Source organism: Haliaeetus albicilla, chromosome 1 (genome assembly GCF_947461875.1).
Source record: "Haliaeetus albicilla chromosome 1, bHalAlb1.1, whole genome shotgun sequence".
NCBI classification, from domain to species: domain Eukaryota; kingdom Metazoa; phylum Chordata; class Aves; order Accipitriformes; family Accipitridae; genus Haliaeetus; species Haliaeetus albicilla.
The window spans coordinates 82,356,457-82,380,160 of NC_091483.1; the positions used below are offsets into that span (position 1 = coordinate 82,356,457).

The 23,704-nt window shown below is 43.0% G+C and overlaps 1 protein-coding gene across 2 annotated transcripts in view; it reads right to left on the reverse strand.

Annotated features, from left to right (window-relative positions):
- The window catches only part of DDRGK1 (DDRGK domain containing 1), a 43,026-nt gene extending 20,616 nt beyond the window's left edge, over window positions 1-22,410 (reverse strand). The window contains exons 1-4 of one of the 2 annotated variants that reach the window (XM_069796913.1): window positions 22,269-22,410; window positions 15,264-15,428; window positions 4,145-4,251; window positions 2,076-2,177 (exon numbers count right to left, since the gene is read on the reverse strand). In XM_069796913.1, the coding sequence (XP_069653014.1) occupies window positions 2,076-2,177; window positions 4,145-4,251; window positions 15,264-15,428; window positions 22,269-22,356 (462 nt within the window). In that variant the 5' untranslated portion in view covers window positions 22,357-22,410. The remainder of the gene's footprint in view (window positions 1-2,075; window positions 2,178-4,144; window positions 4,252-15,263; window positions 15,429-22,268) is intronic. The other variant, XM_069796907.1, reaches the window with a different exon arrangement.
- Window positions 22,411-23,704: the final 1,294 nt, after the last annotated feature.

Genomic DNA, 23,704 nt, shown 5'->3' on the forward strand with positions numbered 1-23,704 from the left:
AAAGTCCCAAAACCTTAGGAAAAAAATAATAATTAAAAAAAATAAAATCAGGGAACTAGGTGGAGGCAAAACACTTCAAAAAAATAGACCACTGGAGGGAAATTTGCCATCTGAGTTATCTGTTATACCAAGCCCCATGGCAAGCAAGATGGGCAACAGACATGTGCTTTAGAGGCAGTCAGAGCTCATCTTGCCTCTTTCCGAGCTGGAAGTATGAGAGGGAGAAACTGGCAATACTTAGGAGAAAAGCAGAGTGGTCACAGGGACCTCAAGGCAGAAGCTGGAGCTACTGAAGTGTGTGGGCAGGCGAAAAGCAGTAGAAACGGATCCAGAGGAAGCCAGGTCTGACAGCTCTGCTGTTAATGAAACACCTTGGCTAAGCACAGGACTGGCTCGGACTAGCTGAGATCAGCTATCCGACCACAGGATTCATGCTTTGACCACTACTAGGTACTTCTAAATTCGCACATCTTTCTCAGAAGGGCAGCTGTGGAATAACTGGTCCCCGGGAAGCTTGTTCAAGTTGCTTTACAAGTCAAAGTCTCGGACCATGCTACATACCCTGATTTCGTAGTACTGACATTCTCCTCATCCATTTCAATTTCTGAAATTCAGGAAAATTCTATTGATGAAAAGGAAACAACGGAGTGTCCAGAAGACAAAGGATTCTGGCAGGGGATAACCCCAGAGGTAAATGTACATTCTACAAAAGATCTCATGGTTACAATCTGTGTATGTAATGTATGGAAAAAAAAAAAAAATTAGATTGCTTTATCCTGCCTTCATGCCCCCAACAGAGGAAAGGAAAAATTGTCTTTTCCTCTTTTAAAATATCAGCAACACACTCCACTTAACACAACCTGCGCTTAGAACAAATTAAAATAAATCTGCTCACTACAAACCACAGACACAAATCTCCACACATATTTAAGTATCCCAGAAAGTTCACACTGAAAGCTGGCGGCTATGCTCCCCTGGGACAGCAATTACTCAGCACAGGATCATGCAGAACACCTCAGTCCTTGCCTCCAGAAGCACGTTGCAAAGCTACCACACAACTTGCTCAAGCACCAGAGAGCATGAAGCTTGTTCCTAGCTCTTAGCCATTAGCACGGATGCCCAGAAAGCAGCTTTGAAGCAAGTTTGCCTCCCTCACTGATGAAAGTATTCAACAAAAGCATTTCACTTGCACACTACCTGTTTTTCTGGGTCACTCCTGCTAACACACCCCTTTGTATGCATAGTTCAGAAATCTTTAATTGCAAAGCACATGTAAATTTGTAATTAGAATAAAATCATATAATTTTACACAACAGTTGCAAAATCAGTTGCTGATGTCTTTCACTTTCTGCCCTGCTGGTTACAGCTGTCAGGCAGGCAGTGCTAATGAGCATAGTGGAACAGGGGCTGGGTGAGATTGCAAAATCTCCTTCATTAAGAGGCACTCAAAGCTGGGCTGGTTGAGGTTCTGAGCAACCTGCTCTAACTGGATGTGGTTTGAGCAGAAGGATAGACCAGATGGTCTCCTGGAGGTCCCTTCCAACCTACGTTATTCTATGTTTCTGCGATAACCAAACTTCTCCTGTCAGACATCAAGCAAGCAACCTCCAAAACTTCTCTTGCAACTAGGTACAGCTCCTTCTTTCATATACCTGCACTTAAACAGCTTCCAGATGAACTAATGGCCAACTTTATCAGCTGTGTTTGTCAACATAACAAATTGACCAGTCTGCCACTATGGCATACAGCAGTAGCAGATCCACTATCAAGAGATTGGGTTTCGTTTTGCCCTAGACTCAATCGTGGGTGGGTGCTTGCTGCTACATGTGTGTATTGACATTTGGAGTAGTTTTCACTTCTGCCAAGCACTTGTGGGAAAAAAACTGGGATCTACAGTTGAAATAACTGAGTATTACTGTAATTCAAACAAAATGGAGCAACAAAAAACATATTAAAAAGGTATGCAATAGTAATGAAAGCCAAAGGGAGTTCTGCTGATCACAGAACTTACATAGAAGCAATCTCAAAGACAAACTTGGTTCAGAATTTCCATCTATAAATACAACCAATCCCACCTGTCGTTCTTCCTCAAGACGTATTCTCTCCTCTTCTTTCCGCCTTTCCTCCTCTCTTTTTGACTCAAGTTTTTTCCGTTCTTCTCGCTCTGCTTCTTCAGCCTAAAAAAATAAATTAAAAAAAATAATTATGCAAGTCAAGCCTAACTCTTCCTGAACATAATTTTTTTAATTTCGTGTTGTAAGCCCATGGAGCGGCTTCTTAGTGTCTTCCTAGATGCATGTTCAGAAAGAAACAGTAAAGAGAATAAGAAAAAAAAAGTCATTATCATTTAACTCCCCCCAGTCCTCAGCATACTTAACGTTATGATAAGTTTAGAAATTACCCTCTCTCACTTGCATTATCTGTATCTCAGTAAGGGTTTAAGCTTGGTAAATGCCTAGGAGCTTATTACTATGGTGATATTAAGTAATATTGTGTCATGGCATTCCATTTCTCCTCACTTAAAATTTAGTTAGAATAGACTCTAAGGAGAGGAAAAAAAAATGAGAGGGGAACATAAACTCTGTAAACCCAAGTACATTCAGATTCATCATTAGCCTGGGCAGAATCTCTTAAAGAAAAAGCTGTACTGGTCTCTTCAAATAACTTTATTATTTGTTTTTAAACCAAAACTAGCAAAGAGATTGTTGCAAAATGGGGAAAAAATAAAAAGGGCATTTAAGTGTATTGTTTAGAGATTTTTAAAGTTGTTCTTCAGTCTCTTCATACACTTAAATTTGAAAACATTCAAACAGAGGATTTGTGGCTTTGCATGTTTCAGAGAGAAAGACCTAACCGAGGAATTTATCTGTCTACATGGGAAAATAAAAATCAGCATGTTTTAAAATGAAACAAAAGATTCCTCACTCCACCAACTGATGCTTATCTAACTTCATTCGACTTTGCTCAAATTTTCCACAAAAAAGTGGCTAATTAAATAGAATGAATATGGAAAGTAATGACAAAATGGTTAAAGCATAGAGTGACAAAAGGATCGTAATGGAAGTTTATATATAACATAATAATAAAGTTTACTACCAAGCGCCCTATTAACAGGGCATACCACTACAGTGTAAAGCAGAAACTGGATTTAAACTTCAGATGACACTAAAATTCTCAAGATGTGATTTTACTAGCTTTGTTTAGACCATCTACATATGACATACGCTAGTAGTTTCATAAACCCTGTCTTTTTGTAAGGTGTGTCAAGTCCACCCTGCACTCCAGCCCCTGTTATGCAAAGGTTGTTTGAGTTATACCTACTTCTTGCAACCCTGCCTTTCAAGTTACAGAACAATACAGAGCTCACAAAAAAAAACCCCGAGAACAACTAAAAGGAATTAATGCATAACCTGCTGCCATCCATGAGCACACTTTGGAAAGTAAGTTTCAAAAAGCCTGTTGCTTCGCTGGAATTAACAGCAAAATGCTGGGCAAAACTGAAAAAATGTAACAGTATTTAAGCAAGTACGTTTACACACAGATTTAAGAAAGAACAACTGAAAAGCTACAGTGTGTTCGCTCTGCATACTTGGTCTCTCTTTAAGGGCCAAACTTCAACCAAAAGCTGTCTGCATGACAGACTTCAGTGGATTACAGGGTCTGCTTTTCATCTCTCCCAATCCATAAAAACAATAAACATGCCTAAACATAGATAAACCCACACAAAGTTTTTGCACTACAAGAGCACATGAAACACTTCTCTGAACAGCCCATGGTTTTGGTCACAGACCCAGTGTTACAACAATGCTATGTGGGCTTGAGTGTATTTTTAAGGGGAGACAGTACTGAGATTAAGCTGCAAGCCAGTAGAAACATCCAATAAAGAGCATTCAAGAGTTTAACTCCTCTCTCCTCCCCACAAGAATGCCAGAGAACCTAATGGAAAGAAAACAAGACACCATTTTCCATGGCCCTCTTGGGATATGACATAAAAAGCTGGATTCACGTTTTTAAAACAAAAATACAACCGTTGTAGTGATGACACTGCCTTTGCCTTTCTGGGGTGTCTGTCATCACCAGTTCTTTGCTGAGTACTGCTATTCAGGCTCTGCTCTGGGCTCTATACGTGGCAGGAAATGCTTACCTCTCTCTGTGCTTTTCTGGCTTGTTTCTCTTCTAATTTCCTCTGCTTCTTTGCTCCAATTTTCCCAGACACCTGAAATTCTGGCACCTCCTCAGCATCATCCTCCTCTGCAACATTGCATGAAAGAGTAAAAAACAAATTTTAAATCGTCTGTAAAAAGTCCCTTTGAGAAACTTCACTGCTTCCTAGGAAAGCAGCAGCAGATGAAAAAGAGACACACATACATTTCAGACAAGACCTATTAGATGGAAAAAGGCAAAAAAAAAAATCACACGAGACTGCCAAAGCCACAGAGAAGTAACAAGGCAAACACACAGTCAAGAGCCAGAGGTAAAAATTTACTTGATCTTTTGAAGGAAGGCTTTTCATAAACATTACCTGCTTTCCACAATTAAAACATATACTTTCTTTTATACATAAAATGCACTAATGGTTGGCATTATATAACTGCTTAACACCCACCTGCAGAGACTTTCTTCCCAGTTACCTTTCAGCTTAGCAATACGGACATCCAGTCAAAAAGTGGAATTCAGAGGCATGCCATTCATCCACTAGTTCTAGCCTGATATAACTAACCTTCAAGGGAGGAGGGAAAAAAAAACCATCCCTGAAATGCAAATCTTGGGCTTGACTGCAACAAAACTACATGTAAATAGTTCCCTGTTGTACGACAATTGGTTGTTTATAATGATTTCTGCAACTGTGAAATATGAAAGTGTCATGCTCAAATGATGTGCAAATGCATTATATTTCTGCTCACTCAGGGGCTAAGTAAGACTAAAGAGCTTTTAAAGACTGCCATTTCCTCCCCCCCCCAGTGTCTCATGAACATTTGGCCACTTTATTTGCTAATCTGAATTAGCCCTTGATGCTACAACATAAGTACTGTGGATTGACCTCAACGCTCAAAGAGAAATTATTAGCTCACTTCATGAAACACTACACAACAGAGAGAGACTCATGTGTCTGAATCAGATGGTGGAATCAAAAAGAAAGATCTTTATCACATGAATCCCTCTTTTAGGTAAAGTAGTTTATACTTTGAGCATCCACACTGCTGTTGCACTTGATGCTAACTTCAGATCCACACACTTGAACTCCACTGGGTAATCTGAGAATGGCACTGCCAGCTCCTGCTATCTTCCTGAAATACAGCGTTTATTTAGGAAGGGAGAACAGGAAGAGTGTGCAGGGGAAGTTCTTCCTCAGTTAAGTTTTAGCCCTCACCATTGGTGGTGCGGGGGAACAATTCCCCACTCACACAGCCCCTGAGCCCTTGGTTTCCAAGGCTGGGCTAACAAGAAGAAAAAGCCCATCATGTCTGATAACCAGTTTCATGAGAGCCTGCAGCAGCTGTACCTGGAGCTGACCATACTATGGCAATCACCAGAACTGGTTTGGTAGGGCTGGTGCCTGGGTGTGAGCTCTCTCCAGAGCACCTGGTCCCCCTTTTTGGGAACCCAAAAAGCTGCTATTAAAAAAGCATATGGATGAACGAGACTCACCCTTCTTTTATATGTAGAATTAGGTTTGAAACACTCTTGTTTTACTAATTCCAATACACAGTATGGTACTATGGTTAAGCCACTGAGACACATCATCAGAAACAAATGTAATTGAGAGCTGTGTAGGTGGCTCTCAAATAACTTAGCTGTTTTCAGGATATGGAAGTTAATATGAGGCAGGCTTGCTGAATTGGGCTTCAGAGAATTACTGGTATCTGATTACTGAGATTATCAAAAGGGTTCCCCCTTCCTACACCACAAAGAGACCAACAGGGGACACTCAGGCTTGACACAGTTACTTCTACAATTTTGCTGAAGCTTAGAATAAAAATTAGAAATAAAAATTATTTATATTTAAATACCAGGCTAAGGGGAGTTCCAAACACAATGGGTGAGCAACCCAGCTTAAACAGTTATTACTCCAAAATTAACAATTCAATACTAGCATTATTCTTTAGAAAATTATTTCTGGAAAACACCACAAATATAAAACACCATCTGTGACACTATTCAACCTGAGGCACTGAGTGCTTTCCAGATTTCATCTATATTAAGAGTACCTGAGCCAGAGGTTTGGCAGAAGTCTAGAAAGGCTTTGAAAACCTTTTTCCAGTCCTGGATCAAACACGTCTTTGTTCAGTAGCATTTGCTTTCCTCCTGTTTGAAGCATCTGATGTCATCCCTTAAGTACCACTTCCTCCAAGCTTTCTCTAGTGCATGGAGTTACATCCAGCAAGACAGGCACAGTGATGCAGACGCAGCCCATGATTCAGCAGAGCTTTAAAGGTCAACAATGCACTAAACCTGGGTGCGATTAATATGTGCTAAATAAACCTGAACATGCTGACAAGAATATAAGCACATGGTAAAAGGATTTGCTGAACCAATTGGTTATTATAGCAAAACAGCTGCACCAAAAGCAGAGTGGATGCTGCACGCAGCCAGTGAGACCTTTTTTTTTTTTTAAACATAAAGAAGCTATCGTTTCAGCAGCTTTTAGCAATCACTTTTCACATATTCATAGTTGCCAACACTAGTAGACCTGACGGGGGCTCAGTCCATGGGAACATGCACTCCATTTACCCCTGTGCTTCAGATGTGATGCAAGACGTTCAGTTAATTGTGCTCACTTGTTGTGAAAGTGGTTTGTCATCACCCAAAGCATTATGGTTGGCCAGCCTGCGTACATACTCGGTTGGGAAACCTAACAACATCAGACATCATTGTATAGTTGAAGCTGAAACTGTATTTTTGTTTGAAGGCTGATCTTCTAGGGTGCTCTGTACAGTTTATCTGATGTCTTAAAATGTGGCAGTTCTGCGATTTATGTAGGGTTGTGGCATGAAAGGGAGAGAAATTTAGTGCTCCAAACTTGACACAAGCAGTTTTTCAGTAGTGACTTTCCCTAACTGCTCACAGTACCACAGGACATGAAAGTCCTGTTCCCACTTCACAATATGATGCTGATAAACACCACCAAACCTCAAGGCACACACAACCCTTTTTACCTGAACGGCTTGGATGTGACATAATGGGACAGCTTTCAACCACAGTCACAACTCTACCAACATGGTCTGGTCCATCTTTACAGAGTCCAACATAACTATACCAGTATTTCCAGAGCTTGCAAAGCATTCCCACCAGCTTCCAGCTCTAAGAGACAGAAAGCAGAACTAGTCTGACTTACAGTGACACTTTCACACCACTTTACATATTCTGCTTTACACAAACATGGGTTTTGCTCAGCTAGCCAGCTGAGAGGTAGCCTTAGGGAATCTTAGCTTTTCCTTAATGTTTTGAACATACTGAGAGGCAGGACAACAGGAAACAGTTAACAGTCACACAGGTGTTTGAATGTCCTAAAAATTTACTGACTGCTTTTTAAAAATACTTCCCAATTGTCCTGAAATGGAGTGGTTTGGACTGCTTAAAGAATCACCATCAAGGGTATTAGCAAAAATGATTTAACAGGAATTTATATAAAAGCGCAATTTCACAGAGTTCGATGGCAAGGTTCACTCTATTACTTAATACATGGATGAAACATACATAGGAAAATAAAGTTAGAATCAAGCTAAAATTATTTATACAGAGACTGAAGATGCAATAGGGTAAAAGAGAAACCTACAAAGGAAAATCGAGTTAGAACTGATTTCTTGTGATTTGTACAGAGATTGGGAATGTAAAAAGGGTAAGGGAGACCCTCCCGTTGAGTCACAAGGTTCAGAGACGACCCCCTCTACTTTCTAAACTCCTATTGGAGTCTAGGTGCAGCTGGATCAACTCCTAGCACCAGACTTGGTCAACAATTTATATCTAAAGGGATTATGAGTAGAAAAGCAGCCTGAGATTCATTCAAAGTTGAATAAAGTTCACAACAGTAACTCACGTACAGATTTGAAAAGCAATATTTATAATATACTTGGTATAGAATATTCCGGTTAGTACACATACATGAACAAAGACTCTAAGAGATATACATAAGCAAGTAGAAGAGATATACCTGTTAAAAATTCCCCTTGAGTTCAGTGAAAATATTCACATCAAACGCTTCAGCATCTTTCTCAATAGATGAAGGGTTGAGCCTCAAGGAACAAAGAATATCAGCCCAAGTCTTGTTGGCTTTCGGCGACAGATCTCCAATTTTTGCAAACTGAACAGCCTGCTGCGGTCCACGAGAGCTCAAAGGGTCTCACTTAGTACCGCTGTTTATAGGTTTGGGAGATGACTGGCTTTAGCAAATAGCAAATTTCTGGGATTCCAGTAGCACTGGTACTGTTTCACATGAGTTACGATTCAGATAAGGCAGGCTCCAAGGCTGTCAAAGAATGACTTAAGATTCAGATACGGGATGCTCCAAGGCTGTCAGGAGAGACCCGAGGTATGTCCTAAGGTTGTCAGGAAATGAATAATTATCCCTACTCCCATCCCCAGCCTCCACCAGGCAACAGGAGACCTTGGTACAGTCAGTACAGCTCCCTGTCTTAGCCTTGCAAGAGTTCCCGGTATGGTCAAGGGACACTTAACCGCCCAACTCATTACACTTATGCTAAGGCCTAGCAAGACTTCTCGAGTTCATAGATCAGCCCAGAGAGAGGGAAGAAATGCACCACCACACCAATACCATTAGAAAGTGTGCTGGAGTGATGATGTTCTCTATCGGGACAGGAATTTACCAGCTACTATGTACAGAATATGCAAAAACTCCAAATGAAACAACCCGTATCATATATTTTAGTTGCCTTTGTCATCTATGTCTTGCCTCCTATTAAGTTTTGGAAGTGAAGCAAATGGAATCCCATCCACAAAAAAGGATGCAAGCTGCACACGTGGCTACTCACAAAAAGTCCTTTACGCACAGCTAGCTGCTTTATTTACTATTTATGCAGCACCTAACAAAAGGAGTTAGAGAAAGGGGGGAAGATGCAAGGCAAAACAAACAGTTATTCCTGAAGGCAGAAGACATATGCACGTTATTAACATTGAATAGATGTACAACACCAGCCACTAGAAAGGAATTGGTCCACCATATAGAAAGGTGTGGGCATTCATGAGTAACACAGCCCCATGTTGGTAGAGTCATAACAATTTTTTTTTTTTTTTTTTAATTTGGTAGCTATCCAGTTTAGGAACTGAACGAGACATTGGCTTATTAATCTGAAGCCCCCAAACCAGCCTACGCTTAGGACAGAAAAAGGACAGCAAACAAAGGGCATTAGCCCTTTTCAGCAGAAGTCAAACTACTTGAAGTTTTTTCTCAAATAAAGCCATATGGCATAACTGAGAAACCACACACCTACCTCTTCCACACACCATCTGCATTTGAAATGTCTCAAGGGCAGACACACATTGTGGATACTTTGATAACACTAAAGTCACTTTCTATATGAATAGTAGCAAGTCAAAATTAACTTTTGATTCACTAGTTCAGATATTAGTAGTCAAAGTTTAACTGTACTAGAAAGGTTTTCCTACTGATTAAGCGTTAAATTTATTTCAACTACTACATCAATTAATATAGCTCTATTACCAGCTGTTTCACAAGAACAGCATAGGACCACATCAGCATTTCTATGTTTATAAATTTTCCAGAACTTTCAGCATGCCAGAGTGTGGGGAGATGCAATGTTACACAAGAGGCAGAGAGTCTGCTCAGAAAAAGTGCTTCTTATGTTGGCAAATTTCAGCACAAAGACATTCCTCACTTTAATTTACGCACAGTATCCATCACTGAATGGGGATAAAAAAATTATAATTTTTATTTTTTTTTTCCCCCAAACGAGCAGAAAAGACGCATGCAAGATTTTTTTAGATGCAAGATTTGAATGCTGGACTTAGATGCTACACAAAGCAATAATGGGCATTTAAAAATGCCCAAATATTTTATTTTTTTAAACTGCTAAGACCTTTTTTTGTTTTGTGCTTTCTTCCTCAGTCGTAATTAGCACTTATAAAGGAAAACATGAGATTCTGATCTCCAAGTCTTGCCAAGCAAAAGAGGAGAGGAACTTATGATTTAATTTATGTTGGAACCATTAACTTCTTGATATCATTTTTTATTTTACAAGCTGGAGCACTCAGACTGTCAACAACTGTTCACTTTATCATTATCGATTCTGTGTAAGTAAAGTAAATTTAACCCAGTGTTCACTGTAGTGGACGTTCCGAAACCTGTGCTCAGATATACAGGGCTAAAAGCTCAGAGAAAAGGCCTGCAGATGTTGGGATATTTAACCTTTTGGAGTTATACGCTGCTGCCAAAAGTAGAGAACCTGTAGTTTGTTACAGTTACGAATAAAGGCTGTTGACAAAACCAGATTATTTCTCTGATGCAGTCCTTACTTTCTGTTTGTTTCGAAAAAACCCATCAAAACACAATAATCCACACAAAATCCCATTTTTTGGCAACACTTTTTGCAACAAGTCCGAGAGGTCATTTGTTTGCAGGATGTGAAAGTCAGCACCTTTCAAAATTAAACCGTTGAAAGTATTCCCTGGAAATCTACTGGGCTGCTTAGGCTCTCCTGGCACGTCCTTTTCTTTAGCCTTGTTTCTTTCTCTGTCTAGCTCAGCCTCATCCACAACATCGACCAAAGCCTTCCACGCAGAAGGTTGCCCAGTGGTCTTTGTTTTGCTTGGTGGTTTGGAGATTGCTATCATTTCTTAGAGAAGTCTGTTTCTTGTAACTACCCTAAATCATGGTGTGGTGACACCTAGCAGTTTCAGCCAACAAAAATGCCACCCCCTCAAATCAACAGCAGCAAGTTTTGGTCCAAGACACCACTCCAAGTGACAGAAAACCTGCAAAACCTGTGTCCTACTCACCAACTGACTGAACAACCCCGGAAAAGGCACTTTGCCTGTGCATGCCTCTGTCTCTCCGCAAACTCTTTGTATCATGTGCTGAGGCAAGCAGGTTTTCTCACTACATGTTTGTACAAAGTCACTGTCGGAAATAATGTATAACAGTCCTTCAAGCAAACAGGCATTTGCCTCAGTTCATCATCCTCATTATTTTTACAACGGTAGGATCAAGACAACCCAACCATACTTGCTGTCATAAGTTCATCCCCACAAATTTCTTGTCACTTGATCAGAAATTAGGGTACTAAAGCTTTTATGCAAACATCAGATTGGCTGGGTCGCTTTCTGCTCCAAGAAGCATAAAATGTAGTGTCAAGAGAAGTACCTACTTCACTGCAGAGCTCTTCGCACTGTTCAAGGCACAATAAGCAGGTCTGGAAGTGCAAGCTCAATTCGAGAATTGGACGACTGCTCTTTCTGCACATGACCAGCAACCAAATAAAAGCTCTTAACGAAACATCTTTACACATACCCAAAGGTGATCAAAGTCCAAGTGGATGCACTCAGAGCATCAATCAGGCAAAAACAAGAGCCATAAATACCCCTCCTCAGTCAATAAATGGGATCTGAAATTGGAAAATGGCTAATGATATTTATTCACACTACCCCACGTCCCAAACAACTCTCAGCCCAACTCCAGTTTATCCCTTTTCCCCTGCTTCCTTCCACTGCTTAGCTTGGCCTTTCCTGCCCTAAATGATTAATGCCTGAAATCCACACACATTTATGCCTTGCAGTGAGTTTATTTTTATCCTGGCTCTAGCTAGCCCCACAAAGCCACTTCTATCTGGGTTCAATTTAAATTAAGATACAACAGAGCTAATTAAGTCTGCTAGCTGGGATATCAGAAGCAACCTAACCACATGAATACAGAACTCTCCTTCCAGACTCATTTTCCACAGGGAAAGGCATAGGCACCCTGCTACAATGTGCAGAGCAGATGTCCTCTGAGGCACACAGACTTTAACAAGAGTTGCCTAGATTGCACTGGGCTGCATGAAAGACAGTAGTGTTATGACTAGAATTAAGTTGGGCAATATAAGCCAACCAAACCCATTTTTCTAAAGCCATGCTGGTGGAACACAGCTCAGGGGTCTCAGTCATTTTGAGAATTACTTTGTCACTGATGAAAAATATCTCTCCAGCAATCTTTGGTCATCAGAGGATATTAATAGATGTTCATATTCTCATAACAGATGACCTCCTTTGAGTACTCAACTAACCACTGAAAAGCATTACTCAGGCAAACCGAGCCAGCGTAGGCAGCCGGCTAGCGGGCCTGCCCCCACAGCACAGTGCAGCCCACATGGAATCCGTGAATAAGGAACCTACGTACGCCGCGTGGGTTGCAATTCTGGTAGGAAAGTCGAGGCATTTAGTGCTTCACTGTTTATTTTCTGTCTGTGACAATCTGCAAGTAATTTACGTGTCTTATCCCACCCCACCGACCTAAAGGAAGAATTATAACCTGGTTTAGCTCCGCTGGTAATGGGTGTAGATTTGAGCATTTGAAACAATCATTTACTGTCCTTCTCTGTATTAAATGACTCCTTAACCAGACTTGCAAGCAAAGAAGAATAAGATTTCAACTACAGAAAGGACAATTAAAAGTGAGAGGTTCTGATCCTAGTGCCACAATTTGTTTTGGTTCCCCCCATTACTCTGCAAGAGATTTGGACACTGGCACAATACAACAACTTAGCACAGGCAGCAGAAACCGTGGGCTACTATTTTACCCTTGAAGCTTTCTTTCTCATTCTGGAATTGAAATCTGATTGTTAGATGGAAAACAGAAAACCCTCATGCTAACCACAACTCCAAAGCCTACAAGTGTTGCTTTGAGACCGTTCCCTAGAGTCAGCAGAACTGGCTTCCAACAGGCAGAATACTCTGGTGATAACAGCAGTTCCTACCTGACTCCACTTCCATGTCTGTAACAGTAACATAGATCTGGCCAGGGCATCCTCACACCCCTCCTGAGTTCAGTGCTAGAAATCTTGCAGTGCTGGGTTCGTGTTATGCCTGCACCGACCTGTGGCAGAAGTCAGAGTGACACAGAGCAGGATCAGGTAGCTTTGCCCAAAGCTAAACACAGGCCCAGAGTAGAAATTCCACACACAGAACAGAAACTTACTAGTAAAACATTTTAACAACGAAAAAACCCAACGCACTTCAGTTGCAGATGTTCAGAAGCCTTCTAAAGCAACAAGAACATTTACAAGTCAAGACTGAAGAAACCAGACTGGCTTGTTACCAGTGTTTCTGTCTACATTGCCAAATAGCTTTGCTCTTCAGCCCCGGGTGCCCCAACTGGTCCTGCGTTGCCTGGGACTGTCCAACATTGCATGCGTTCTGGGCTCTCTTTCCATATGAACCAACTAATTTTTATAACACAAAACTCAGCTGTGGGGATAACTTGCTATTTCAACACGTTCAAATGGAGGCAGTAATTAGACAAAACTGCTCTATACTGCAATAACAGAGAAAATGGACATGGCCCCCACACAAAGGAGAAAAATCCAAGAGTGATTCCAGGCCTATGCTATATGCCCACAGACTGGCCTTCAAAACATGTAACACATCCTTCTCTAAGGGGCAAAAAAAACCCAAAAAACCCAAACCACACACTAATATAGGTAGCTCTGCAGCACAGACACAGCCAGTCCATGACAAAGTGGGGCTAGTCCCAAGTAATAATGGCCGCTAGTCATTGTACACCTCAATGCTGGGGAACCACGGACAGATGCTTCTCTCCACAGCTATACTGAAGTCTATGCTCAGTCTCCAAAGGCTTTGGTTGTGCAACAGTGCTTAGGCACTTGGAAAATCCACCCCAGAATATGAATAAAAACCCACACAGAAGCAGAAAACAGAAGCAAAGAGCAAGAAGTTGGTTTAATTTGAAGAAGAAATTAAAAAAAACAAAACAGGGATGTCATTTCAAAGAAAACTTCATGCAAGAACCGCAGCACTTGCATCTGATGTACAGTAAGCTGCAAAAGAATTATTTATAAAGTCCAATGACACAGATTCTTCTATTGCTAAAGTTACAAAGTAAGATAAGCCATTTGCTTTGACAGCTTCACCATTGGCCTTCAGCATTCAAACTTTTGATGTCTGGAGTTTAAGGCAAAAGATATTCAGATTTCATTTTATTTTGAGGATGCTATCACATGAAAAGAAATAACCAAAGTTGAAAAGTTCAGACCTGTCAATTTCCCATTTGTGAAACCGTTGAACACAATTAGCTTGAAAAGCATGTTTACCTGCCAACATGAGCGCAAGACACCTTCTACAATGTGCAAGACAAGAAAAGCTGAAGAAAATGCAACTAGCCCCTAATCAAGGCATCACACAGATGTGTGCTCACTGTTTGTCACCTACTGCAGACTAAAAAGACACTCTGATCTCCACTGCAAACTCAAGTGAAGCAAAGCCCACTTTTATCAATAATTGAGCAGAAACCCTGAACGCTTAACCCACAGTCTGAAAGTAGAAGGAATCCAGTTAGGTGAATCATGGTGATATCGTTTCTTTAGCAACAAAGATAATAATGTGTGAAGTTTCACCAGAAAAGGGAGCGAGGCTTACAGGGTGTAGAAAGATGTTATTTATCACTGTGTTCTCGTCTACAACCACACCACAGAAGCAAAGCTATTAACTGTAGATCCAGCACAGGAACAGAGGACTCATTGTCAACAAACTGCTGGCAGTAAGACAAAATGCTGCAGTCTGTGGTGATCTCCAGTTAATTGGCTTGATTCTGATCACCACCTGTATGGCTCCTCAGAAAGAAAACTCCAGATTTTACAGAGATTATATTGGGGAATTAATGCTTCCCACCAATTTGTAAGAAACCAGTACTTTACTATGGCTCATTATTTGAGTGCAAGGTGCGGATTCTGTTTACCCAAATTTAACCTGCATGGTTAAGCAGGAAATACAAAAGGCAGTTTCTAGGAAGTAAGCAAAGAATATGTTGTGATGCACTGTTGGCACGACAAACTGCCAGAATTCACCACAGGAGGAGGCAGACACTTCAGTTAAAGATAAGTGGTACATAGAGATTAAGTGAGGAAGTACAGAAAGAAGTTGGAGAGTCAAATAGATTATAGTCAAGCTGTAAGTAACTCACAGTCAGCAAAACTGAAAAACTTTCTTCAGGAGCCAACCGCACCCCTTCACCAACCTTAATGTCTGCTGTTAAGGTGTGTTTCAATGTTTGCAAGATGAACTGAACCAAATATTACCTTCCACCCAGTCTTCCACCTGCTGCGCTCTCCTCTGGGCCATCATCCTGTTTCCCATGTTCCTCCGGCGCCTTGGCATCCCATCTCCCCGCTCTTCAGCATGGGGCCAGGGCCTGACCACTGCTGCTGCTGCCGCTGCCACATTTTGCTGGTGGTCCTCATCAGCTGCAAAAGGGAAATTTAATTGATGAGAGACTGGCCATCTCTGCTTGCTGCAGTTGTCCTTTTGCCAGTCAACTTTTGCAATCAGAAATGCAACACCGGTGGTGTTTTCCAAATGAGAGAATGCCTCCCCACTCTCACATGTTTTTTTTCCCCTGCATGGCAGGAGATATGTGCAAGTTGCTTTCCCATGATTAAGCAGGATCATGCACTGAAACCTTATTATTTGTGCCCAGTGCTCTATGCAACGTGTCATAGTTTAACCCCAGCCAGCAACTAAGCACCGCACAGATGCTCACTCATTCCCCCACCCAGTGGGATGGGGGAGAAAATCAGGAAAAGAAGTAACTAATAACAATAATGATAACACTAATAAAATAACAACAGTAATAATAAAAGGATTGGAATATACAAATGATGCACAGTGCAACTGCTCACCACCCGCCAATCGACACCCAGTTAGTCCCCGAGTGGCAATCCCCCCAGTCTCCCCAGTTTATATACTGGGTATGATGTCACATGGTATGGAATACCCTGTTGGCCAGTCTGGATCAGCTGCCCTGGCTGTGTCCCCTCCCAACTTCTTGTGCCCCTCCAGCCTTCTCGCTGGCTGGGCATCAGAAGCTGAAAAATCCTTGACTTTAGACTAAACACTACTTAGCAACAACTGAAAACATCAGTGTTATCAACATTCTTCTCATACCTAGCTCAAAAACATAGCACTGTACCAGCTACTAGGAAGACAATTGACTCCATCCCAGCTGAAACCAGGACAAATGGAAATTTTATCCTGACAGCAGTCTTTTTTGCAACAGCATATAGATCATCACAAAGAAAAAGCTATAGCTATGTGCTGCGAATGTTATTTGATCTGACAGAGCCCCCACAAAAAAAACCCCAAAATCACCACACCACAAAACAAAGACAGACACCCCCTTGCCTCCCCCAAGCACTTAAAAAATATTATTATTTCATCTAAACTGATAATCTGTTTTTCCTTTCTGCCAGAAAACAATTCTCTTTACCTGGCAGGACTAGCAGTCTAATAGTTTGAGTTACCAAAAGGCAAGGACCCAGAAATACTTTTTTTCCCCTTCTAAAGTACTCTGATTTTTTTATTTTATTTTTATTTTGTACTTGTGTAACTTAGAAGTAGATTCATCTGAATTCAAACCTCGGAGCATGCATACTTCAGAGTGGAATATGTAAATTGTTATACCTGAAACAAAACCTGAATAGCAAATAAGGATTACAAATTACAGCCGTGATACATACAGGGTAACTTCATTCTACCACGCTGATTTAAACTGCAGGTCTCCCAATAAACACATGTAGGGGAAGACAGAACACCAAAGGTCACTGCAGCTCTCACTGCCATCCTCTCTGCATATGCTTCAGTTACTAATTAAGATCTTACAAATGAGGAATATCCTAACAGAGGAGCAGCTGGGAGACAGCATGGGAGCAAGCTACTGACCAGTGGGCTCATTTCAGAAGTTCTCCATAGAAAACCCTTGGCCAGGTTTTGCTTTGAGACCTCCCTGATCCTATTGCTATCAACTATGGTAGTCATGCCAAAACAATCAAGATAAGGGTAAAATATCATCATGCTTGATACCTGCTTTGCATATTCCATTGATAAGCATAACTTATATTTGTGTACGTTGTTACTTGCTCAATCCTGCAAAGTATTAACTACTATGCCTTAATTCAGGTAAATATTCAACTGGTCCCATGGAAAGCTGCAGAACTACTCATTGCTTAAACTCAGGACACACTTTTTTGTGCTTTGCCAGATTATATTGTGTCCCAGCAGGAGCACAAAATGCTTTGCACACTCTGCCAAGTCTGGATCCAGCATCCTCTGATCCAAACAATGCCTTCCTAAAAAAACTACTATTAGCATATCTATGATCAGAAAATAAGATTCATTATGACTAGATCTACACAATGATCAAAGGTGTGCTTGCAGCTCATCTCGGTATATCTCAACTAGCTTCAAAGCAGCTAACTTTGGTGCTGATAACAATATAGCTGCAACAGCACTGAGCTCAGCACAGGCTGCAAAGCAGAGTCATCTGGGGAAATATTTGGCCAGCAAAGCCATTAGCAGTTCAGGATTGCTGCAACAATGATGTTTAGCAGTCCCCCAGCAAACTCCAGCACTAGCACGCACCATGACATTTTGAATTGAGTCACTGCACTACCACACTGCTGTCACCCTCTTGTTCTCATCCACTCCTTTTATCTGTGGACCAAAACAGGTCTATAATAAATTACAGAGTGTAGGCTCCAGGGATCCAAGCATTTTGCTTCAAGGCTTGCCCAGTCTTATTTATAGCATGATAATGCTTATTTTGAATGCTACAGAACATGCTACAGGAAAGCATTATACTGCAAAGGCAGAGCAGCAGATCACTTATTGGGACACTACTAAATGCCAGAAATACTTAGTCTGCAAAAAGACTTTTTATACAAATGCAATATTTCTCTTAAGTTCTTCAGATACACTGCAATTTAAACCTTACCATCCTTTCACCTGAAAGCTTCAGTGTGTCTATCTCAGTAACTTCCAAAGGGGGTCCTGCATAGCATATCAGCTGTGCAGTTCCAGCCCTCACTCATTCTGGGGTTTGTTTTTGGTTCCCGTTGTCCTGCGAAACAGAGACTGTTTTGCATTTTGTGAAAGAGGAATCTATTTATAAGCCACATATTCATTTCAAACTGAGATGCTTAACCCTCACAGAGACAAATATGTGAGCCAAGCTGTCCTATTTTCTCAATTTAATTCTCCACAGGAGACATGGTAATTCCTCAAAGTTGACCAGTGTTAACAGGGCTCAAAAAAGCAGTAAAAACCCCATCAAACCCGACCTGTATCATGGTCAAACACACAAGGCAGTTGTTGGACAATCCTTGTCAGATCTCCAAAACATTCGGACAAACGACAGAAGACACCTAGACGACACTACGGATTCTCATTTAGTAGGAAAAGGTACGCTTTATTACAGCTTTTTTCTTCCCTCCTACCCCCTATAGCTTCTGTTTGCAAGGCATTCAGCTGGACAGTCATTTGAAAAACCTGAATGTTAGTCCTTGCATTTCTTCTCATCCTTCACAAGGGGGAGAAGAAAAGAATCATTTACTCTGCCTGGAACACGCTTCTACCTGGTTGGTTCTTCAGGGGTCAACAATTTGTCTACGTGGCTCAAGACACATCATTTATTCCAGTATCTAGAAAGTTAGATGTGCTCTCTCTCCCTCTGAACTGGAAGTACCACAGATAGACTAGAGCTGCACACGGAGGGGTGTGACTAGTGATTTCAAAGAATACAGAGGATACACTTAAAAACCCTCTTGCTCTTATTCCTGGAACTGGATCGACTCTCAGATTTGAGGTCAAGAATAATTTTCCTTGGGGTCTGGCCCTGTGCTTTTTTCACCTCCTGCTGCAGCACAGGGCGTGGTTTGGCCACTGCACTTATCTCAATACATCTCTTCATTTTCCTGTAGCTGCAGAGGTCTCAGACATAAGCGGCACCCCAGGCTAGCCAGTTCATGCAGAGATTAGTCACACAAGGACTAATGAGACTTGATACAGAGCCATCTGAGTGAAACTTAATGACCAACATTATACAGGTTGGACAAGCTGATCCAGGAGATGCTCAATGGTTTGCAGAATGGCAGGCCACAAGATATTAATTAGATAAAGCCCTCAAATTAACAGGCAATACAAACAAAAAATTAAACAGATGTCTGGAAAATGGACACGGCTTGAAAGCCAGGTTTAGTTTGTATTTTAAGCTTTAGGTTCTCCAGTTTCCGACTCAGCCTTCCAAAACCCAGGCAATACCTCTTTTCTGGGGACGGCAGGTTTGCTAACGTGCTGAGACAGCAGCTCCGCCTCTGCGTTTTCAGAAACATCAGCACAGTGCAGAGGCAGCAACAGAGATTATTTCGTCTAACTTGTCAGCCAGTAGACAGCAGCAACTGTGAAACTTTCGTTGCACTATCAGAGCTCCTTCCCAAAGGGAAACAGAGCAGAACTCTGAAGAGCTCTTTCCTAAACTGGATGTGAAGCACCACTGTCACATCATTACAAAGAACCCTATGAAATCTTTCAGAGCCCCAACTTCTTAGGACCTAATTTTACATATCCCAGGTAGAAATCTGCTCCTTTACGAAGCCTTGCAAATTTCCACTCACTCAGAGCAAAGGCATTTTTTTCTTGAGAAGCAATCCTTCACCTACCACAGCACATTATCTTCAGTTATATCAGATAAGCAAATCCATCAGGGTAACACCTGGGCTGGCAAGTTTCGAGGCAGTCCAGCAAGACACAGCTACTAGTTTGTGAGCTCCCTTGTCCCGTACCGACGCAGAGAGAGCTCCACCTACTGCACCCTCACACATTAGTGGTACTTCCTAATACACGGGCGGCATCCAGCATCTACCTTTGTGCTAACCTAACCTGTGAAATTCAAAGAGAAATTGCAACAAGTGGAAGTATGCTTGGCTTCCCTGGGGAGGTACTTTTGCCTAGAAGAGCTTACCACATTAGGGCTTGTTCACAAGTAGATATGCCAACCATGTGTAAAAGCCAGCGAAGCTACTTTTTTTTTCCCTTCTATTCTCAGCAGAACAAGTCCAGGCATGATCTTGCTGGAAACACTGTGCTGCTCCAAATGACCTTTCAAAGGAAATACAGTTACAGGATTTACCTCTTGCGTCCTTAGCTCCCTTCATTATGCAAAGCAGGCAAGTCGTGAACATTTTTAAAAGGGCAATTCCCCAAGAGAGAGCATAAAGAGAAGCTGCTGCCCCAATCCCCAGACATTAAAAAGAAAAGGTGAGAGCTACCAACCAGTTCTCTAGGTCAGGAGTCCCTGGCTTCAAATACTTTCCATGAGACAACACAGATTTACTAGCAGAATTGTAGCAGCTTCCATCTTCCACATAAGCAAGAGGAACAGGAAAGCAAATTCCTGTTTAAGACCAAATTTTGCAGACATTAAATACACCACAGCCCCACTGGTTTTGAAAAATAATTTCTGTTGTGTGAGGAGAACAATGTCATCCCCACAAACTGAAATTTTGTAAAGGGCTTTATAATGACAGAAATCAGTATAGTAAGGTAGAAATTATGTTAAAACTACAATTAAAAAAGCAAGGCTAATGTGGAAGTGTCAAAAAGATGCCATGGAAAAAGAGGCTTCAAAGTGATTAAATTATCCTGAATGTAAACTAACTTTAACCAAGCTGCTCAAAAACAGTATTAAAGCTTTTTGAGAATTCAGAGCATTTAAACCAAATGTTTGGGCTTCAAGTTAGCATACACTTAAAAAGAAAAGAAAAAGAATTCCTCCTGAACCCCATATCCCCTGATTTACCCAAGTCATGATACAAGTCAAGTTCAGGAAATTACTTATTTCCAGCAGTCTCATTTCTCTGGGACATGCACCCACTTTTTACCAAAAGCTTTAACTAACTAGAAACCTGACAAAGTTTCATCAGTTTCCAAGCTGTTGAGAAAGATTTAGACCACATCTATACAAAAGAAGGCGTGAGAGAAATGTGTTGGAAAATCAAATTATTATCAGCAAAACCTGCTTTTAACACAAAGCTCTTACCAGCATACACTCTTGCACTACAATGTGTTTATACCAGAGGTGTTTTGGTTTTTTTCCTCTTAAAAAAAATTATCAAAGCTGCCCCCTCCTCAAAAGAAAAACAAAACAAACTCAACCCCAAAACACACCAAATCCTGGCAACTGGTGTTATACTGACAAAGGCTTCAGTGTTTGTCCTGGCTAAAGATGTGAATTTGAGACCCACAGCTAAATGACCTCCCTTCTTCCACTTTGAAAACACAACAAGGCTGGTAAGTTCAGACACATCTGATTTCTTCCCATAACACTCAACTTGCACCCATGCCAAAGTCTCTTCCACCATGGTTCCACGCTGCCTCAGCGTGCTTGGCAGCTGTTAGGTTTACAGTTGGACTCGATGATCTTAAAAGTCTTTTCCAACCTAAATGATTCTACAATTCTAGCTGCTGGTCAGCAATAAGACACTCACCATTTGAGGGAGGACTGGAAGTGCTGTCTCATCTACCCGTCCCCAGAACGGGACTGTGCAACACCGCACCTAAACCTGGCACAGCTAGCAAGCCCTCACAGCGTCGGGTGAGGCAGAAAAGGAGCAGAAGTGGGCAATTTCTGTGAAATGCAGGTAAAGCAGGCTGTCAGGGGCCGGAGAGAGACCGGCCTGCCTTTCAGGTCGCCTGTCTGACAGGAACATTAACCGGCCGTTGCCCAGGACCTGCCAGGGAGAACCAGGGGTCCTGTCAGCCAGGCTGGGCTGTCACCTCACACAGTAGCTTTCACTCCCCGTTCGCAGGAGGAGCCTTAGGGATACACCTTCCCCCCTGCCCTCCCAGCCCCAGAGCGGGAACCCTGCCAGACTTTCAACACCACGACAAACCCGCTGTCCCTCACCCTAGAACCGCCTCAGGCCGGGAACCGGGCCCTAACCCCGAACAGCAAGAGCAGGCCTCGCCGCCGCCCGGGACTCCCACCCCGGGGCCTGAGGGGACGACCCCGGCGGGTGGAGGGAAGGGAAGGACGCCAGGAATCCCGGGGGAAACACCGGGACCAACCGCCCCCCCCCCGCCATGGCGGCTCCCCCTCCCTCAGGGGAAGGCCTGAGGCGAGGCGCGCGGGGGACCGGCGGACCCCGTTGAAAGCAGGGGCGGGCCCGCCTGAGCGCGCCCCGCCGGAACGGGGCGGGAAGCGGCCACTGAGGTGAAGGAGGGGGGGGGGAGACCGAGACCCGTTAACCCACCTGCCCTCGCTTGGCCGCGGAGGCGGGTAGCGAAGAAGAGGAGGACGGCGAGGAGCACGGCGGCGGCGGCGAGCAGCGCCGCGTCCATCCTCCGGCCCGGCCCCGCCCACACCGGCCGCAGGGTGGAGGGTGGAATGGGGGGCGGGGGGGCGGCACTTGGTACGTCCCCACCTCTCACCGCCGCAAGGCCCCCACTCCGCTCGCGGGCTGCCCGAGTACTGCCTGAAGCGGGCCGGCGCTGAGGCGGGCCGTGGTGGAGCCGGGCAGGCGCGGTGGAGGGCAGCCCGCGTGGGGATCGGGGTCCTGGCAGCGAGGCGAGGTGGGGAGGGAGCGCCGGCCCCGGGGCGGTCAGTGAGGGAGGCGGCGGGGTCCGGGCCGGGCCTCGGTTCGTCTGGAAGGGAATTTGAAAGGAGGAATTAAAAGCTGTGAGGCAAAACCGCCCGTGAGCGCGGCGGCGGTGGGCCTGGCCGTCGGGGACGGGTGTTGGAGGCGTTTCCCTCAGCAGCACCGAGGGGTGAAGCGTCTGTGCGTGCAGCGGGTTGGCCCACGCGTGGCTATATCTTCAGCCGTGGCCCAGCACCTCAGTACGTGCACCGGGCCCGATGAAGCTTAAGTTACACCTTATGAAAAGTCTATAAGTACTGCTTTTAAGTCAGTGGTATGTAGGCGTGGCATCAAGGTGAAGCTGCCTGGCTCAGCAGCACATCGCGCAGCTGAAGAAATGCTGTCCTGACGCGGTCTCAACCAAAGCAAGTTTGCCCCTGACAAAATCGGAGAGGCTGACCCTGAACTGGCCGAAAGCTAGCCGTCTTGCTTAGTAAGCTGGCTTACCTTGGTAAAAATGTGGGAAAGCTGGCTTAATTTGGTAAAAATGTAGGACACCAAGCCGCCCAGAGAAAGCTGATTTGTGTGAAAATCAGGTTTGCATTGATCTATGCAGAGCCAGTGCAAGTTGGGTGGGCTTTGGCTGTAGATTGATAATTGCCTTAAGCTGATCTAATGCTGGTGTCCAGCCAAATGGAGGATCTGTCTCCTGTCGCTTCCCTTTTGCTGCTGGCAATGCTCTGTGACCATGTAATGGGCCAGAGCAAGGAACTAATTTTTTTTTCTTTTTTTTTTTTTTTCCCCTGGGTTTGGTTTTTAGCCAGATCAGAACATATATCAGCACAAAAAGGATGCTGCAGGAACTTGCAGCTGGGGGTGGAGAACAAACTTCCCCCCTTTGGATGGTCGCCCACCGTTAGATCTGAAACCATTTGTCAGGCTCTGCCCCAGTCCTTCTGTGAGTGAGGAGGAAAGTATTTTAGTTTTTACTTGTTTTGACTTGCTTTGTGGTTGTAAAGTTCTGACTGATCTAGCCCTTTCTTGCTTCGGAGATGCCTTTCATGTGGCCTTTTAAAGTACTGTTTGTTGTTGGGGGAAATGTTTTAATAAAT